The sequence below is a fragment of the Silurus meridionalis genome, chromosome 26 (genome assembly GCF_014805685.1).
Source record: "Silurus meridionalis isolate SWU-2019-XX chromosome 26, ASM1480568v1, whole genome shotgun sequence".
NCBI lineage: Eukaryota > Metazoa > Chordata > Actinopteri > Siluriformes > Siluridae > Silurus > Silurus meridionalis.
Window position 1 is genome coordinate 3,838,160 of NC_060909.1, and position 19,589 is coordinate 3,857,748.

General features: G+C 37.5%; 1 protein-coding gene across 1 annotated transcript; it reads left to right on the forward strand.

Annotated features, from left to right (window-relative positions):
- Positions 1 to 10,948: 10,948 nt before the first annotated feature.
- traf6 (TNF receptor-associated factor 6) lies at positions 10,949 to 19,005 on the forward strand. The gene is made up of 7 exons (XM_046840509.1): positions 10,949 to 11,050; positions 12,698 to 12,984; positions 15,446 to 15,596; positions 15,688 to 15,846; positions 16,660 to 16,731; positions 16,822 to 16,899; positions 17,617 to 19,005. Exons 2-7 carry the CDS (start codon positions 12,698 to 12,700, stop codon positions 18,490 to 18,492), a joined length of 1,623 nt encoding a protein of 540 aa, XP_046696465.1. The 5' UTR covers positions 10,949 to 11,050; the 3' UTR covers positions 18,493 to 19,005.
- The last annotated feature ends 584 nt before the right edge of the window (positions 19,006 to 19,589 follow it).

Below are 19,589 nucleotides of genomic sequence, written 5' to 3' on the forward strand. Positions count from 1 at the left end.
ATTATGTGTTGAATTAAATGATGTAATGGTGCGAGACTCGTGTGCAACGCGCACGCGTGATGGGGCATAATGTTAGTTGTTCACCCTAAAGATCACAAGGATGCTCAGTGATGTTTTAATTGGTGAGCCGTAAATGATCTTACTGATACTGCTGGTGTAAATCTTATTTCTATGTGAAAAACAAATTACAAAAATCGGTGCAGAAACTTTTCTGCATTACTTAACATAAAAAAATTGTTCACTCATTATGGATACCATCTTTTCCCCCATTGCCAAAAACATCACTATTCAGGTGTTGGTACATCCAATTTACTCAATGATCGAATGAATCCTGATTATTTTTAGGTCATTAATTAGGCTATTTAAATTAAACATCATTTAGTACAAGTGCTAGTACATTAATGTTGCTTAAGGTGTTTTACTGCTGAAATTCTTGGTTGGTTCTTGTCAATCAATGCATTAATTAATGCATTAAATAGACTGAAATGTACTTTCTGGTAGTCAGAATGACTCAGAGATGACTGAAGTATCCGCAAATGTGTTTTTTCCGTTTGTTTAACAATTTAGTATGGAGCCATTTAACAATGTTGCTTATGTTTTAGCAGGGCAGGTCAAAAGCAACTTTGAGGAAAAAAATAGGTTTTGCTAAAACAAGAAAGTATGAGCAAATAGAGTCATATTTTTTTTAGAAAAAGAAAGAGTTGTCTTTGCTCAGAGTGGAATTAAATGAGGCCTTCAGTAAAGGCCTAAAACAGAGCCCTTATTTGATCAGCTTGGCCCATATGAGCAGTTATTCCAAAGATTAGGCAGCAAAATACATCTTTAGCTCAATTTGCAATCAAAACGCATGTCATTGTATTTCTTGAATGGTGGAAATGTTGAGATCCGATGTCTCCAATGGTTTTTACATATTTCCGGTACCAAGTATTTTGTACTTTTTTATTACCGGTGTAAACCACATATCTGAAAAGTAATAAACTGAACAACACTAGTGTTATATTTCAGAATATTTGTAATGTTAATGCTATTCTTAATGTTCAGGTATACATCTAACATTCCTAACTCTTTGCCTTTACCAGTTTCGGTTACATTTGAGTTTTTTTAAGTGTTTTGAATGAGTCGTTAGGCAGTGTTGTTAAGGGTGTAACTCTTCATGAAGCCCACCCAAAAAAAAATCTTCCTACATGGATACTGCACTTTTTTCCATCACCTCATCAATAATCTACATGCTACAGTTGTAGATTCTCCAAGAGCACAAGTTCCCATTCAAACCCTGGAAAGGTTGACGTGGGAGGGACAGGGTCTCTCATTCCAACTGGAAAAGTGTAACTGAACTACTTGGAGCAAACTTCAAACGGGTTCCCACTGTGTCAGTGTATTTGTGCTTTGTGTGACTTTTCTGACTTGCCCCAAACTTTCATGGCCATGCATGAATGAATTTAAATCGAATTGAGCTGATCTTTCATACAATTTGACCTTATGATAAATCTGATGGGATTTAAATACATGGTTGGTTTTAGACATTCACTAAACAATAATTTTGTGAAAATCTGTGCCACTTGATGCTCAATCACATAATTCCTTATCAAGGACTCCAAAAACAGACAAACCTCAGAAACAGACTTTTTTTTTTTTTTGCTGAATGAACAAACACTGAATGTTATCTTGCATCTCTTCCAAACCCTTTGGACAACTTTAACATGATAAGTTTCTTTTAGCAAAAGCTGTCAGAGAAAATAAAGTTTGGCATTTTATATTATTGAAATACAGTAGAAAATGTATCTCACATGACTACATGTTATTGACAACTAAATAGTAGACTTTAACAAGTGATTGACATTGATGACACGCACGGTTTCAATTTAAGCCTCAAGAGACCAGGGGCCATTTCAATGTACTCAAGAGCTCTTTTCATTAAAAAGGCCAAATGCTGGAATCATTCAAGCATCCTCATTGCCAGTCATGAGGAAGAGTAAACCGAAACCTCAGTGGAAATACATGAACTTATTCACAAATTTGTGCGAGGAGACAGTGTTCCTTCAGCCACTTGTCATTCCCAGTGCTTTTCTACTATCTTGCCCATTGGCATTTAAATGTTTGTTGAGCAACCTGACAAAAGGATGAAGGGACACTGGAGACTAATATGCAATTGTGGAGAACGTAGAATGATAGACCTTTTGTTTTTATTGCACTTTATTTTAAACCTGCCCTAAAGTTCAAACCCACAATGAAATATGTCGATATCAGCAAGACTCGACTGATTCATTTTTTTAGTCTTTCATTAAACTCCCTAAGCAGTTTTTTCCACCTAATGACCCCTGCCAACAGATATTTCTATGACAGGGTGCATCTGTTAAAGCTTCATGTGCTGGTTTTAGAGAGGGCTGTATATATTTATTTTACTTCCTGCTGTAGTTGAACAGGGCATTTGTATTTCATGAATCGCTAGATTTCCATGCTAGTCCCAGAAGCCAGCCTTTTCTCACCAGGACTTTATAGAACACAAGCCCACTTACCCCACTGCACGTATGTGCATTAACCTGTCAAACACACAGCAGCACTGTTAGAACTTGACTAACACTGCGTTGGCCAGTTTAAATGAAACAAGAATGGTGCATTATGTGGAAAAGATGGCAATGAATGCCCTTTCTGTTTCATTTACCTGTGTTGGAATTGCACAAGATGTATTTAACTTATATACGTGTATAGAAAATCATTTGATGATTAGTCTCTAGCATGCTTACTGCTATGAGCAAATTAGTTATTTCTTTGTGAGAACCAATAATACCATCATTTTCAGAATCAGGTCAATTTGTCGGTAATTGATGCACTCTAGACGCATTTATGCACGTATAACTATTAATATACTGTTCCTATATGACCTCTGTTTTGGGAAGGGTGATTTTTAGCTAATGTATATCTTAGCTAATGTAAACATAGATTCCTGAAATTCCTAGAATTAATTCAACCTCTTTCACCACTAAATGTTTCTCTCTGCAGAATTACGAGGGCGGTGCGTCATAGGCGAATCTAAATATTCGCTCGATGAATTTCTCCATAGTTTGCTCGTCCTGCAGGGGAGTCAAACCCGGCATGGCTCCTGTAAGGGTCTATGTGTTTTCTGAAGTATGCGAATGTTTGGAGAAGAGAGTAGCAGAACAGTAAATCCTTATGCTAAGGCATAGAGGGGCATTCTTCTTGCCTGGCTCCAACAGCTGATTAAAGAGTGCTTCCTTTACAATTAGCATGTTTCACATACTTTCACACGTGCTCGTCCACCAGTCAGAAGTCACAGTGTTCTAAAGAGGTTTGTAGAAACCGAGAGTCTCAATCATCTAAAATCTGATTTAATGGTTGGTCATGATTGTGAGAAGATTAGATGCTAACTGTTGTTATTTTAACCCCTAAATACGTTACCAAAAACGACCAGATTTTTATTTTGTTTGTAGATTATTATAAAGGTATATTTTACAGTTAAACCTGTTATATATATTTATACCCCACCACCACAATTCTCTGGAATTGTGGATAAATTTTCTTTAGCAGGACCAGTATGGTAATAGTACCGACTGTAGTTCCAATCAGACCTCACTTTAGTAAAATCTACCAAAAGCCGCAGAAGAAATATTAATAAAATTAAATATCGGTTATTATAATAGCAAAAGAGTCAGTTCAGGATCTTCCACAAGCATATCTGAATGTGATTGTCAGGTATTCACATACTTTTGTATGGATTGTTTCCATTTTTCATTATTAATATTCATATACATATATATATTTTTTCAATAGTTTAGACTCTTACTTTAAGCAATTTTACTATGATGAAGTTCCAATTAAAATAAACAGCAATATATGGTAGATATAACCACTAGCGTGTGTGCGTGTGTGTGTAGGAAATAGCTGGGTCGTTGAGGTCATTTTCACAGAAAGCTAACATTGTTTTTTCCACTTAAAGATAACATGATCTTATTCCATCACCTAGCAGACTTGGAGGCTGTGTACCTGCCCAAAAAAGGCTTTAAATACAGACACATTTACAGCTGCTGATAAGAACATTGAGGCAACATTAAAATAAGCACACTTTTTTATCAGTGTAACTCAAACTCACACGTTGGTACGGTCTGAGAGAATGGACAGATACAGAGCATTTATAATGGTCTCGTTGTACAGCTCTGACTCCACGCTATATGCGCAACACCCTTCACGAAATAGAAAACACATGTGAAAGGTGGGCTCCTGAGGGCCTGCAAACAGAGCTGCTTTTGTATGTTAAAGCCAGAAGTTGATGGATAACTGTATTAGATTGGTAAAGGTCTTATTTAGTCTGTTGGTTCTTCTGTCAGCGGTTTAAATACTTCTCCACTGCTCTCATGGATGTACGTTAGTTAATGACGTGAAAAGAAAACTGTGTATTAAGATGAACTTGTGTTTGAGGCTACAATAAATGTTTCAGTTGTCCAGTTCAAGGGGAGTGAATTAAAAGAAAACATCCACCCTGAATGACTTCTATTAGTATTAGATATCTATATAATAACACATTTTTATAAATGGCATTTAAGATGTATATTTGTAATAAGAGACTGCATTGACATTTTCTAGCTAGCCTCAGTACTAATTGACTTGCTGTTGCACTATAAAAGTGTTTGGACATCTATATGTGGTTTTTGGAGTTGGAGGCACACAAATGAGTAGAATCAAAGTCTTTGCATGTGATACTATTACATATTCCTTTTTATGTAAACTAGGAAACCCAATCCTGTTTCAGCATGACAATGCTGTTGTGCACAAAGCCAGCTCTGTTAGCTTAAAGATACTTTACATTAGTTGGAATGGAAGATCTTGAGTGGCCTACAAAAAAGATCTCTGATCTCACCCCTTTAGAACACCTTTGGGATAAATGTGACTCTGACTGCACCTCAGGCATCCTCACCTCTTGTACATCAGTAGCTGACTTTACTAACACCCTTGTGGATGAATCCGCACAGATCTCCACAAGCACATAACAATTTTATGTTCAACAGATCTTTGGCTATATTGTGTATATCTGAAGAAAGTGATGTGGCAGTTCTTTAGCTAGTTAAGTTGTTCAGCTAATTCACATCTTTTCTATATACTGTTAATAAAGACACAAGAAACGTATATACTGTAGCTGTTTTACTTTTTCTAGCTTCAACATGATTGTGATTATCATCTTCTCTTGTAGATCTCCAATTAGGCAACTTGTGTCTAACTCATAACTCAACTTCAATGCTTTGGCTAGATGCATTGTAAGCCCAAGATTTAGTCTCCACTTCTTCTGCATTAGGTTCCTCATTAATATTTTTTCTACACCTTAAAGAAGCTCTGGTGAAACCTGACAATTAGATTCCAGGTGCTTTTTTCCTCCATTCCCCAAAAGAAATAAACAAATCACCATTATCACCATTGACTGGACATGCCATTGAGGGCTTTTTTTTCTTTCACACGTGAAGTGAGTCATCGTTGGTACGTTGGTGACGTAACGATGAGGCTCTTCAGATGGAAAAAAGGTTCTTTAAATAATATAAAGATCTGTATTGTGTCATCTTGACTTCATTTATCTTTAACTAATCCAGTAGGTAAACATGGTGTTTGTTACATGTCACACATCTGATAAATCGATATGAGCTTCATCAAGACTGAATTGAAGGATTTATCAGAAGAATTCGTAATACCATCACACAAATCACAAACAAGAAGATCTAGCTTTTAGCCAGTATCTTGCTGAGATGCTTTGTTTCTGCTTGCGCTTTTTGCAACCTCATGTCAGGATTTCTCGCCACTAGAAGTTCGTTAAATATATAAAAAAAAAAATGGATGTGTAAGTTTATTTGATGGCATTTATATATGAGCAAGAGGGTGGGCTCCGCATGTTGAGTGCACTCAATGGATAGCCTTGTGAGTGCAAATTGTTGATCTTGCTATTTATAAAATGCTCTATTCATAAGCAAAATAGAGGCCCACTGTGACCACACCTATCCAGGCCAGAGAGGAGGTTTGCTGAAATTGCAAGGCTGGCGTATGACGAGCGAAAACAAAGGAGCCTCAAGGAAAAGCTCCAAGAGCTGACATCAGTTACAAGGTCTTGGCTCTGATCGTGAGCTCACACACAGCCTCTGTGTTCTGCATGCAGGAAACAGGAATGCTTGTTCATAATGTCTTAAAGTTGTTTCATTGTGGAAGTGGAGGTATTGTGTGTGTGCCAGAGCTTTGTTTATCATGGCTCAGCAATTAATGCTATAGGTTTTTTTTTTTTTTTTTTAATAAACTCGTAGAGAAGTCATTCGTAATTGATCTAAAAAAAAAGTACAAAAAGAACAGCTCAGTTTCCAAATGTAATATTAAATTTTGTCATTTATAATATTTAAACTATGGTTATTAGTTAGCACCTATTTTGTGGTCAGTTTCACAGCATCCATATTTACTGATTAAACCATTAACTATGAACTATTACCTGTTCATTAATTAACTATTATAGCAGCTCATTAACTATAATTACTGTATAATTATAATTACTAATAATTAGTACTTACTGTACGTAAGAAGCGTTTTCAAATATCTGTACTATACTACAAAATCAAATATTTCACATTTTACTCAACTACATTTTGTATAATCTGTTGTTCTTTTTTATTTATGAGGATAAAAATTGTTAAAACTTGTTTGATTGCCGCTTTGTGGTATCTACTTATCACCAAAATACAGTTCAGCAGCAGTTCTACAGCAAGCAGGACATTTAGAGAAAAATAAATGATGGAAGAAACTCCTGACTCAAAAATCGCCACAACACCCGTGATTGACTTTTTGCACGATTTTTTTGGAAGTAGTTGAAAATATGTTTTCCGGTTCATGAAAATTTAAATAGATATCAATCAGTTTTTGACTCATTAACATCATTCTATTAATAGATCAGTGTGCTGTGAGTCACATCAGAGTCTCTTCACATAAACTGAATTGTTTAAGCAAAGAGTCATGTGACAAAAATGATAATAGGAATATTATAGCGATAATAAATCATAGTACATTGGATACTTAAGTACATTGCAAATACTTTTGTACTTTCCCTCAACTGAAAGTTTAAAGGGAGCACTTTTATTTTTACTGGAGTCGTATCTTACTGAATGGATCTCTACTTTAACTCAAGTACATGGTTTGTATACTCAGTCCACCACTGGCGCTTCAGTAACTGCCTGGTTTGGCTCAGCTACAAAATCAGATATCAGAAGACCACAGAGGACAGTTTGGATGGCTGAAATTATTGGTGCTTCTCTGCCCACCCTTCATGAACTGTATCCATCGAGAGTGAGTAAGAGGCGACAGAAAATCACTCTGGATCCCTCACCTCCAAGCCGTCTTCTTTTTTAACTTTTGCCGTCTAGTTGACGCCAAAGAGCACTAAGCACAAGGACAGCCAGGCACAAGAAACGTTTCTTCCACCAGGCAATCTGTCTTATAAACAGTTAAATTTTCTCTCCATTGGCAATAAGAATAAAATGAATCATTTATGTGAAAGGCCTTCGATTATTTTTTTTTATATAAAAAATGTGCAACTGAAAGCTTTTTTTGACACCAAACCAAATTTCTTGTAAATGCAAACATGCTTAGCAAAAAAGCTCTTTCTGATTCGGATTCTGATGTTCACCATGAACATGAAAACCAAAAACCTCCTCGGACCATCAGAGGGCACCCTCACGCTTACATTTTAATATCTTCCTACGTTGTCTGCCCCACGTCCTTCATTGCTTGTGCTCACCCTATTTGTTTTTTGACAATTACTTACCCTATTTAAGTTCTGAGTTTTCCCTCCTTAGTTGGCAAGCATTAGGTCGTATTGTTGGGGTTGTATTGTTGAGCAGATATTGAGGACCTTTGAGGATTGATTTGGACTGTAATAAATATCAACAGTCTGCTACTGACTGCTACTGACAGGCTGACAGGTTTCATTTAATCACCTTTTTACTGCACACCTTAACAATGATAAAACTGTAATAAATGGACATTTAGTGCCACCTACATGAGGATGAGGTTCCTTTTAGAGTCCTCTCAAGGTTTCTTTCTCATGCCATAATGTGTGAGTTTTTCCTTTCCACAGTTGCCACAATTATAAGGAACATTTATACATTCATTTATATATACATTCAACTTATACATAACTACTAATACATATAACTGCTTTATCTCTGTAAAGCTGCTTTGAGATAATGCCCATTGTTAAAAGCGCCATCCAAATGAAAATTAATTGAATTGAATATTACTTGCATGCAAGTTTTCTTTGCCTTGCATTTGTCTAGTTTAATTTGTCTTTTTTTGTTTGTTTCAACATTAAAAATAATCTGCACTTGCATCCAACTTTATGGAGTTTGTGACTCTAACATCACAACCTCAGGCACAGAGGAAGGTCTGGCAACTAGGAGTGAAGTGAAGCCAGATTTGAGCCTAAAGCACAGAACACCAACAATCCTTTTTGTATTCTGTATAATAACTGATAATCAAGACAAAACAAATTGATCTCAATATGCAAAAAAGAAAAAAGACTAAAGGGTTTAAAGAAAATATGTTGTCTATGTGTTAGAGCATGTGTTGTTTTGTGTTTTTGGTGTTTCAAAGTCTAGTTTTAGCTCAATTTTAGGTGTTATCGTGTTATCCACGAGAGACCGGGAAAATCAGCAAAACAAATCTTGTGATGTGGCAAATGCAATTCTGCTAAAAACCTGGGAGGGGAGGTGAGATTCGAAAGCGGTAAAGCAGGGGATTACTGTCCTGACACTGAAAAGTCCTTCCACAAATGCTAGATAAATGTTTCCCATAATACATGTGAAGGATTTTTCAATACGGAATCGATAATACAGAATGAGCACAATAATGTAAACCTTTCATTACAGCCAGAACTACTGCCTACAGTCATGCTATTATGGAAAATGACTAAACACTTTCTAATTCAAGAATTCAACAGTGCTGTGGCTTACCACATGGCTGCTGAAATGTTCTGTCTGATTGGTGAGAAGGTGTGGAATATTTTCTGTAACCGCATGCCTCAGACAGAAGTTCCATCTGTATTTCTCATCAATGGATTATATTGATATGCTTCTACCAATACAATGTCATTTCTATAGTAACATCCAACACACAGAGACACAAATGGCACACATTTCACAGAACTTTACAAAAAGGTTATTACAAATATCAAAATATATATATACAATAAATAATGTATGTTAATATATGGATTTTAATGTGATTGAAAGGGTTTTGTTTTGTTTTATTAGCTTTCAAAGACAGCACATGCAATAATAGTCTACTGCAATATTGTCTGCTGACTACCCCACAGTGTTATGGGGTCTGGTGTTTTTTTTGCACTGCAGTTTTTAGTGATTCTATACTCTTATGCCATGAGCAAATTGTAAATGCAGTGTAGGGTTGACTTGACTTGACTTGACTTGAATTGGGGGATTCCGTGGGAATGATTAGAAAAGAATAGCATAAAAAGCGTTGTTCAAATTGGTCAAGGGGAATAGTGGTAATTATAGACTGGTCATTGGGAAAACTGTGGTGATCAGGGATTTGTCAGGAGGTAGCAGTCCTGATCAGGGATTGGTCAAGAGGAATCAGTGGTGATTAAAGATCGGTCAGGAGGACGTAGTAGTGATCAGGGATTTGCCATGAGGAAGTAATAGTGATAAGGGATTTGTCAGGAAGAAGTAGTGGTGATCAGGGATTTGTCAGGAGGAAGTAGTAGTAATCAGTGATTTGTCAGGAGAAGGTAGTAGTGATCAGGGATTTGTAAGAAGCAGAGGTGGTAAAAGTATACACATCCTTCACTTAAGTAAAAGTACAAATGCTTACATTTTAAAATACTCTGGTAAAAGTTGAAGTACTGACTACACTATTTTATTGAAGTTAAAGTAAAGAAGTTTGGGCTCTGACATGTAAGTAAAGTAAAAAGTAGCCATTACTACTACCTTTTTAAGTGTCACGCTGGTAATTGGACCTCATGTCAAATTAATATTAGGTCTGTCAATCTATGAAAATATTTAATCACAATCAATCACGTGTGCCTTAAATGAATTCTTTGAAAAAAGTTTTTAAACTCTAAACATAAGGAAAAAGATCAGAGGCCAGTTCCTGGGCGACAGTGGTGATCAGAAATGTGTTAGGAGGAAGCAATGGTAATCAGAGTTTAGTCAGGGGAAACAGTAGTGTTCAGAAATTGGTTGGGGGAAACAGTAGTGATCAGGAATTGATCGGGGGAAACAGTAGTGATCAGGAATTGATCGGGGGAAACAGTAGTGATCAGGAATTAGTCAGAGGAAACAGTAGTGATCAGGAATTAGTTAGAGGAAACAGTAGTGATCAGGATTTAGTCAGAGGAAACAGTATTGGTCAGGAATTGGTCAGGGAAAACAGTAGTGATCAGGAATTAGTTAGAGGAAACAGTAGTGGTCAGGAATTAGTTAGAGGAAACAGTAGTGGTCAGGAATTGGTCAGGGGAAACAATAGTGATCAGGAATTGGTCAGCGGAAACAACAGTGATCAGGAATTGATCAGAGGAAACAGTAGTGATCAGGAATTGGTCAGGGAAACAGTAGTGGTCAGGAATTGGTCAGGGGAAACAATAGTGATCAGGAATTGATCAGAGGAAACAGTAGTGGTCAGGAATTGGTCAGGAAAACAGTAGTGATCAGGAATTGGTCAGGGAAAACAGTAGTGATTAGAAATTGGTCAGGCGAAACAGTACTGATCAGAAATTGGTCAGGGGAAACAGTAGTAATCATGAATTAGTCAGGGAAAACAGTAGTAATCAGGAATTGGTCAGGGGAAAACAGTAGTAATCAGGAATTGGTCAGGGGACATGGCTGGGAAATAATGGCACAACGAAAATTGTTTAAATTCCTCCCATTTCAGAGGGAATTTCTCCCCACGAATAGGGGATTTCCCGGAACTTGGCAACACATTCATCTCGCCGCCTTGGCTCTCGTGACGTTTGGATTCCGGAAGAGGTAGTGATTCACGAGCTCAGACGTTGCTAGCAAAGGTAAGCTGCTGAAATACTTTAGAAAGGAAATTTTGACAGAAAACTTGTGCGAATTAATAATAATTGGCGAATGGGTAATAATATATAAAAATTTATACAAATATCTAGCTTAAAAAAAGCAGAATTGTAAAAAAATAAATAATAATTAGTAGAGTAAGCTAAGTTAGCTGGCTAGTTCCATAGTTAGCAAGCTAGACTAGCGAAACTGAAGTTGATCCAGTTAGCGTTAGTTAACTAAACTTTGTTTTATACTCAAAATATAATTTGTTAAAATATCTGCCTATTTTCGAATAATGTATTATGTATTATATGAGTTTAAGTTGCTAGTTAGGAAATGTGAAGCCGAAGTAAGCAAAGTTTCAAAAAAGTTGGTACCCTGCACCAGCCACAGCCCCGCCAGTGATCTGTATTTGGGTTTGTGCACCAATAAGTGTGTGTCTGGTTGTGCAAATGTGTGTGTTTTCTTTATCTTTATCATAACCGTGGTCCTGCATCACATAACCTTCTAAAATTTTATTCACTCATCTATTTACTATTTCTTTCACTCAGTAATGGTCTCCTATCAGGGTTTGCCCATGATACTATAATTCTCTTATCATTTGGGTTTGGCTCTGGGTTTCTCCTGGAATCTGGTAGATGATGCAACAAGTTGATTTGCATTATATATATATATATATATATATATATATATATATATATATATATATATATATATATATATTTTCATCACTGCCTGTGAAATACCAAATTAGAGTAAAAGGGAGCATCAGTTAGAATCTAAAAACAAGAGAATAAAGATTTTTTAGAATAGTGTATAATAGAGTAGTTTTGTTTTCTTTTTTGGGGGGGGAATAAAAAGGCATTGTTTGTCGTGCCGACGTAAAGTTGTATGCATTTGGAAAATGGTATACTTGCTATCAGAAACGCAGACTGTGGGAGTGAAAAGAATGCAAGGAAGTAAGAGGAATGCGGAGAAGAATGTAGAAGGATGGTCATTGAATAGGAGTGGTGATTAGTGATTGGCCAGGAGGAAAGAGTGGTGTTTATTTATTGGTCAGGGGTAACAGTGGTTATTATTGATTGGTCACAGGGGACATTAGTGATCTAGGAATGGTCATGGGGAAACAGCATTGATTGTTTGGTCAGAATGTAGAAGTGGTGATCATGGTTTGGTCATGGGTGTAGTAGTAGTGATTAAGCATTAGTCGATGGGAAACAGTAGTAATTAGTGATTGGCCAGGCTGAAGTAGTGGTAATTAAGGATTGGTCTCAGGGGAAACAGTATTGATTAGATATTGGTTAAGAGGAAGCATTATGGTGATTATGAATTGGTCTGGAGGAACAGTGGTTATTAAGTATTGGTCCCTGGGAATGATTGGCGATAAGGGATTGGTCAGGAGGAAGTAGTGGGGATCATCAGTAGGTCAGGGATTGGCCAGGGGTTAACAGTGGTGATTAAAGATTGGTCAGAGGTAACTGTAGTGATCAGGGATTCTGTTTTCAGTATAAATTGAAAGAGCGAGTGGTACTGAGCCAAACAAGGGTAGGTAGAGGTAGAAATGTGATGCACAATGCTGAAAAGCTCCAACACATCATTAACTGTACATATTCCTCTTCTCATTTCCTCTCCCATTATTATTTATATAGATGGCGTGTGGAGACATGCACAAGTCAAACCCAGATGAGTATCCATACTCCAGATGTATGGCTGAAATGGAGAAAGAAAGGGAGTCGTATCTAAGCCCTACAGAAAACCCATCCACACTTTGTGTCTCATCGGGACTCCAATCAGAACAGCAAGGCTATGATGTTGAGTTTGACCCCCCACTAGAGAGCAAATATGAGTGTCCCATTTGCCTAATGGGTCTAAGGTCAGCTGTTCAGACACCATGTGGCCATCGCTTCTGCAACAGCTGTATTAAAAAATCCATCAGGTGATCTCTTTTTTTGTTGCTGTTGTTTTGTGTGTGTGTGTGTGTGTGTGTGTGTGTGTGTGTGTGTGTGTGTGTGTGTGTGTGTGTGTGTGTATGTGTGTGTGTGTGTATATATATATATATATATCTCATACACATACACAGTGGAACCCTGACACTCGCGACCTCGATAGTTGGCGACTTTTCATTTGGAACTGAACTAAAAGTAACTTGCCAGTAGTTCGCGAGAAGTCGCGAATGGCTCGAAAGTCCTGAGTAAGATTTCAAAACAAAGTTTGTAGTAATAAATTATATAAAAATGTTTAAAAAACTATTTATTATTGTATTATTCATTTAAAGTAGTAAATAAAATATTTATGACAGGTAATTAAATTTTTTTGTTGATTTTACACTACAGTACATGTACAATTACCTTGTCGGAACACACATCCTGTGGATCGTGGAAATATGTTCATTTGTTTTAGAATGGTATAATTTTTTGCAGAGAAACATTTAAGGATATTGCTAAAATTACTAAAATTGGGTTAAGAACTTTCAAACGCATTATTAAAAACTGGAAGACAGTGGGGAATCATCATCTTCGCGAAAGAAATCTTAAACGTTTGGTGAAATCACTGTAAAAAAAAAAAAAACAGTAGAATTCACGGGTCTGTTTAATAGTGAAAGTAAGAGTATTTTCACACACAGTGCGAAGGGAACTCAAGATATTAAACATTAAGCATGAAGCATAAATGGAGGACGGTCAAGTGGTCTGATGAGTCCAGATTTACTCTGTTCCAGAGTGATCAGAGCTTCAGGGTAAGAAGAGAGGCAGATGAACTGATGCACCAATCATGTCTAGTGCCTACCGTACAAGTCTGTGGGGTCAGTGCTATGATCTGGGGTTGCTGCAGTTGGTCAGGTCTCGCTTCAGCAACATTATGTGCCCTAAGAATGAGGTCAGCTGACTACCTGAAAATACTGAATGACAAGGTTAATCCATCAATGCATTTTTTTCTTTCCTGATGGCACAGTTTTTATTTCAGTTTGGTTTGTACCTTGTTTTTTAAGTCACGGTTTAGTTAAATTTTGTTAGTTAGGTAGAATAAATAAAATATACAAATAAAATAAATGAAATGATTACAATATACTTCTTGTTATATTGATTAAATTGACTAATCAATTAAACTGGCACAAATTATATTGATTATGCAGTACAGACCAAAAGTTTGGACACACCTTCTCATTCAAAGAGTTTTTTTTATTTTCATGACTATGAAAATTGTAGATTCACACTGAAGGCATCAAAACTATGAATGAACACGTGGAATTATATATGGAATTATATACATAACAAAAAAGTGTGAAACAACTGAAAAATGTCATATTCTAGGTTCTTTAAAGTAGCCACCTTTTGCTTTGATTACTGCTTTGCACACTCTTGGCATTCTCTTGATGAGCTTCAAGAGGTAGTCACCTGAAATGGTCTTCCAACAGTCTTGAAGGAGTTCCCCGAGAGATGCTTGGCACTTGTTGGCCCTTTGCCTTCACTCTGGGTCCAGCTCACCCTAAACCATCTCGATTGGGTTCAGGTCCGGTGACTGTGGAGGCCAGGTCATCTGGCGCAGCACCCCATCACTCTCCTTCTTGGTCAAATAGTCCTTGATGCCTTCAGTGTGACTCTACAATTTTCATAGTCATGAAAATAAAGAAAACTCTTTGAATGAGAAGGTGTGTCCAAACATTTGGTCTGTACTTTATATAATTAAATGAATGATACAATTTCTTAAATAGTTTATATTTGTTAGACCTCATTTGGGTAATACAGGTGTGTGTGTGTGTGTGTGTGTGTGTGTGTGTGTGTGTGTGTGTGTGTGTGTGTGTTTTACATTTAATATTTCATTTTCTAATGATATGATCTACTTAACTGTTCTATTTATTTCAGCATACTTTAACAAATGTCTATTTATTCCTTCCATCCTTCATTCATTCACACCCTCGATGTGCGGAATTGTCAAGATTTTTTCCTTTTAAGAAAAACTCATAAAGCTGTACATAAATAGAGTCCATCCTGCTATACTGACTTAAAAACAAACGCGCTGCAAATCCTATTTCCGGTACGGAGCGAGTAGCCAAAGTGAAACTGCGCTAACTCTAGTTTCTTTTTAATACCCCTGGCATAATAATAATAATAATGATGATAATATTAATAATATTAATAATAAGGAAAAAGTGACACTATTTTGAAGTGCAAGGGGGAGATAAAAAAAAAAAACTTGAGGTCCGCCACTTAATACAAACAGATTTTAATTATGTTCTGCCCGTAAAAACGATTGCATTCCTTATACATGTTCACCAAACTGAAAGCCCTCTACCAAAATGTTTTAATACAGATAGCACCGTTACACATATATAATCTTCCCAGGTGAGAATCAGTAAAACTCAACAAAACTATTGTAGAACGTGTTTGTCTTTCTGACAGGGACACAGGGCAGAAATGTCCAGTTGACAATGAAGTACTGACAGAAGACCAGCTTTTTCCAGATAATTTTGCCAAGAGGGAAATCCTGTCTCTGACTGTGCGCTGCCGCAATGACGGCTGTATTGAGAAAATGGAGCTCAGACACTTTGAGGTAAATGTCATTTTAAATATGGTAAACATTCCAGCTTGATTCTATTCTATTTTATATGTTGTATTAACTAAGGCATGTTTTTCCTCTGCAGAATCACTTGATCACCTGTGAATTTGCCACAATACCTTGCTGCCAGTGTATGGACCTTGTAAGGAAGAATAGTATCGAGAAACATATGAGCCAGGACTGTTTACAGCGCCTGATCACATGTCCTGACTGTGCAGAGAGTATCATCTTTGATAACAAAAAAGTAGGAGGTTACCCACGTAAAGGACTTTTCCTTAAGATTTAAAACCAACTCTTGAAGCTTTTTCATGCGCTTAAGTATACGAGCGAGACAAAGATTGAGCATTCACAGATTCCTCCCTTTAGTTGTCTTTGTTTTTTTGCATGGTTAAGTTTTACACTCCACCAAACTGAAGGCTGGACACCAATATTAAATGTTTATTTGATCATTACACTTGGTATTTATTTTACAGCCTAATCAGAAATGTTTTAAAATCCGGTGTCAGCAAAAGAGGCAGCAAAGCATAAAAACATCGAATCGTAGCTTGAAATGCAGTGTATATCTTGTTTACACTGACACTGGGGACAGCCACTTGTCCACACTTTAGTACAGCACGTGTTGTTAGCAGTGTAGAATTAAGATAAGTGCTAAAAATGTCTCGTGATGTGTCGAAACCAAAACATTTTTATAAACACTAGAATGAGGTTCACCTCTTGCCTGAGGGTATTTTGTGGTATAAGCCACCGCCTTCCTGTCATCCTCACACATGACTCAAATTAATGCTGTAAATTAGCAATATAGGCTAGAAAAATGTGTGCCAAACTAAATAACTATTCATATTCTAAGCTACAGAGTAATAATAAATTACATTAACCAAGTACTTTAAATTGCATTGAATTACCTAATTACATCAACCTGATTTTAATTTATGTCTCGAGCAAGAATTATTTGGTATAGAGTGAAAGAGTATGAAGTTAAGTTCGGTGTAAAAGACTACTGCGAGGAAAAAAATAAAGGATTTCTACCATGTGGTTAATGTTAAGGTCTTTTCTGCAGTTTCATGAGCAGATGTGTCCCTTTGTAAATACGGTGTGCGAGTACTGTAACATGGATTTCATTCGTGGCCAGGTGAGTAGTGCAAATGGACATCTTTTCCTAACCATTGAATATAGATCGGTGTAATCTGTTTATTAAGTGGAGCAAATCTGTTTCTTTCAGTTGTCTTCACACTGTGCCACGGACTGCTTGAAAGCTCCTGTTGCCTGCACTTTCAGCGTATTTGGTTGTCAAGAAAAGGTAAAGCTAAGCTGCAAAGATGATGCTTCACACTCATTACTCATTTATTTCACTTTGGAAGAAATAATGCACTATATGGGCAAAAGTATTGGGACACGTGACCTTTCCTCCTGTATGTGGTTCTTCTCTAAACTGTTACCACAAAGCTGGAGGCACACAGTTGTATAGTGGATTGGATTGTATCTTTGGATGAGGTATAATATAATTTTGCGTTTACTTTGCAACCCAAGCCTGTTCCAGCATGGCAATGCACAAAGCAAGCTCCATTAAGATATGGTTTACATGCTTTGGAGAGAAAGATCTTGACTCTGCTATAGAGCTCTGATCTCAACCTTACTGAACACCTTTGGGATAAATTGGAACACTGACTGCACTTCAGGCCTCCACACCATCAGTAGCTGACTTTACTAACAGCCTTGTGGCTCATGAACACAAAATTTCCACAAGCACACTCCAAAATCTAGTGGAACATCTTCCCAGAAGGGTAGAGGAAATTATGAAAGAGCAAATTAGGACTAAATGTGGAATGCGACGCTCAAAAAGCACGTACCAAACTTACCTCCAGGTGTCTGCAAACTTTTGCCAATATAATGTATATCAAATAGACTCGTGAAAGGATTCTTAATAAGACCCTGTATTCAGTTTCATTATATTTGTATAGTGCTTTTAACAATTTCACGAAGAATTTCACAAAATAATTGACTCATTTTGCCTTAGATGCCGAGAAATGACCTGGCCCTACACATGCAGGAGTTCACCCAGATGCACATGCGCTTCATGGCCGACTTCCTGAGGAACCAGACTATGAATGGCCCTCTCCCTGCTTCAAACTGCAGCCCTTCTTGTTCGCCTTTGGCCGAGCATGGTGCCACTGCCAGAGCGAGTGAGCCATGCCAGTGCAACCAGGACATGCAGCAGCTACGTGAGACTGTCGTGGAACTCGAAAGCCGGCTTGTGCGCCAAGACCACCAAATACGGGAGCTGAGCATCCGCAATGATACGCAGCATACACAGGTCACGGAGCTACGCAAGAAGCTGGCATCGCTGGAAGAGAAAGTGCATGAGCTTGAAGCTCAGCAGTATCAAGGTGACTATGTTTGGAGGATAGAGGGATTTTCAGCTCACCTGCACCAACAAGAAGCTGGACAACCAGTTGTGCTCCATAGCCCACCTTTCTACACTGGGAGACCAGGCTATAAGCTGTGTCTGCGACTGCACCTGCAGACACCGAGTGCGCCACGTTGCTCTAACTACATCTCGTTGTTCGTACATACGATGCAGGGTGAGTTTGACAGCCAGCTTCCGTGGCCCCTGCAGGGTACCATCCGTCTGCTAATTCTGGACCAGGCTGAATCCCAACACCACGTTGAAATAATGGAGACCAAACCAGACCTGCAAGCTTTCCAAAGGCCCACAGTGCAGCGCAACCCAAAAGGCTTTGGCTACGTCACCTTCATGCAGCTGCAGGCACTGCGTCAACGAGGCTTTGTCAGGGACGACGTGTTGCTGGTGCGATGCGAGGTCAATCCACGCTTTGACAGCAGCCTTAGGAGAGAGGGAATGCAACCTCGAGGACCTGACCCATCCCTCTGAGCTCATCATTTTGTTATCGCGTCACAAGTTCTCAGAGACACACCCTAATAGTACATTTATTTGTTAGTTTGTTTCAAGAGATTATTCTTACAGTACAGTACATTACATGTAAGACTTTTGAAGCAGTGAGCTGTAAGGATTTTGGAATTGCTTTTATTATGGGCACCATCAACTCAGTAAATGAAAGAAATAAGAAATCCTGAGAGCAGCTCTTTATGGTGTACTCTCAAACTTGCTTTCTGTTTGTTTTTGTATTTTATATATAATTTTCAGCACAAATCAATAACCTTTTGATTGATAAAGGTGTGTGTGTGTGCGTGTGTGTGTGTGTGTGAGAAACTAACATCTATACGTACTTCTACCTTAAATGCACTGATGGTTAAGTTCCTAAAATCCCCCTTACTGATTCATAGTGACTGTGCTGACTTAATTTCATATCCGACATACCTCTATTTAAAAAAATAATAATATTTTCACTCAACAAATAAGAAATTAAAGGTAGTCCCTAATTTATGATTGAGATGTTTGCTGATGAACTTAAAAATATTGCAAGCCTAAACATGTCCTATCCTACCCAGGATTATGGTGGTGATCAGTATGGGGTAGTACACTGTAATTAATAATTTACCAAATTACAGTATATAATTTACAAAAACAGAGCAATTAACAGTACAGTAATGTTTAATCTTTGCTGTTTATGTGGCAGTGGGCGCATGTTCGAGTGCCGGTTTGCGAGCCTCTGTTTCAGTGTTCCAAATTGGGCTTGGAAACACCAAAAACACAGAAAAAATACACAATCAAACACAGAGACAAATGAACTCTGTCGAGCTAGCAAGGCATCTCCAAAGGAGGTTGATGCGTACGTCCTGGCAGAGTCCCAATGCATCATGCAAAAATTGTAATACTTTTTATCGCTATAATCATCGTAAAATCTACAAATCGTACGTCGAACCAACTTGGGGGACTACATGTTGATGAACCATGTTAAGTTAAAGGTTTTTTTTACCGAATTGTATTTTATGGTATTTGGATTTGTTGAATATGTGTAATTGTATCTAGCTTCAAGAATCGACCCACTGTTCATATGCCAGATATTG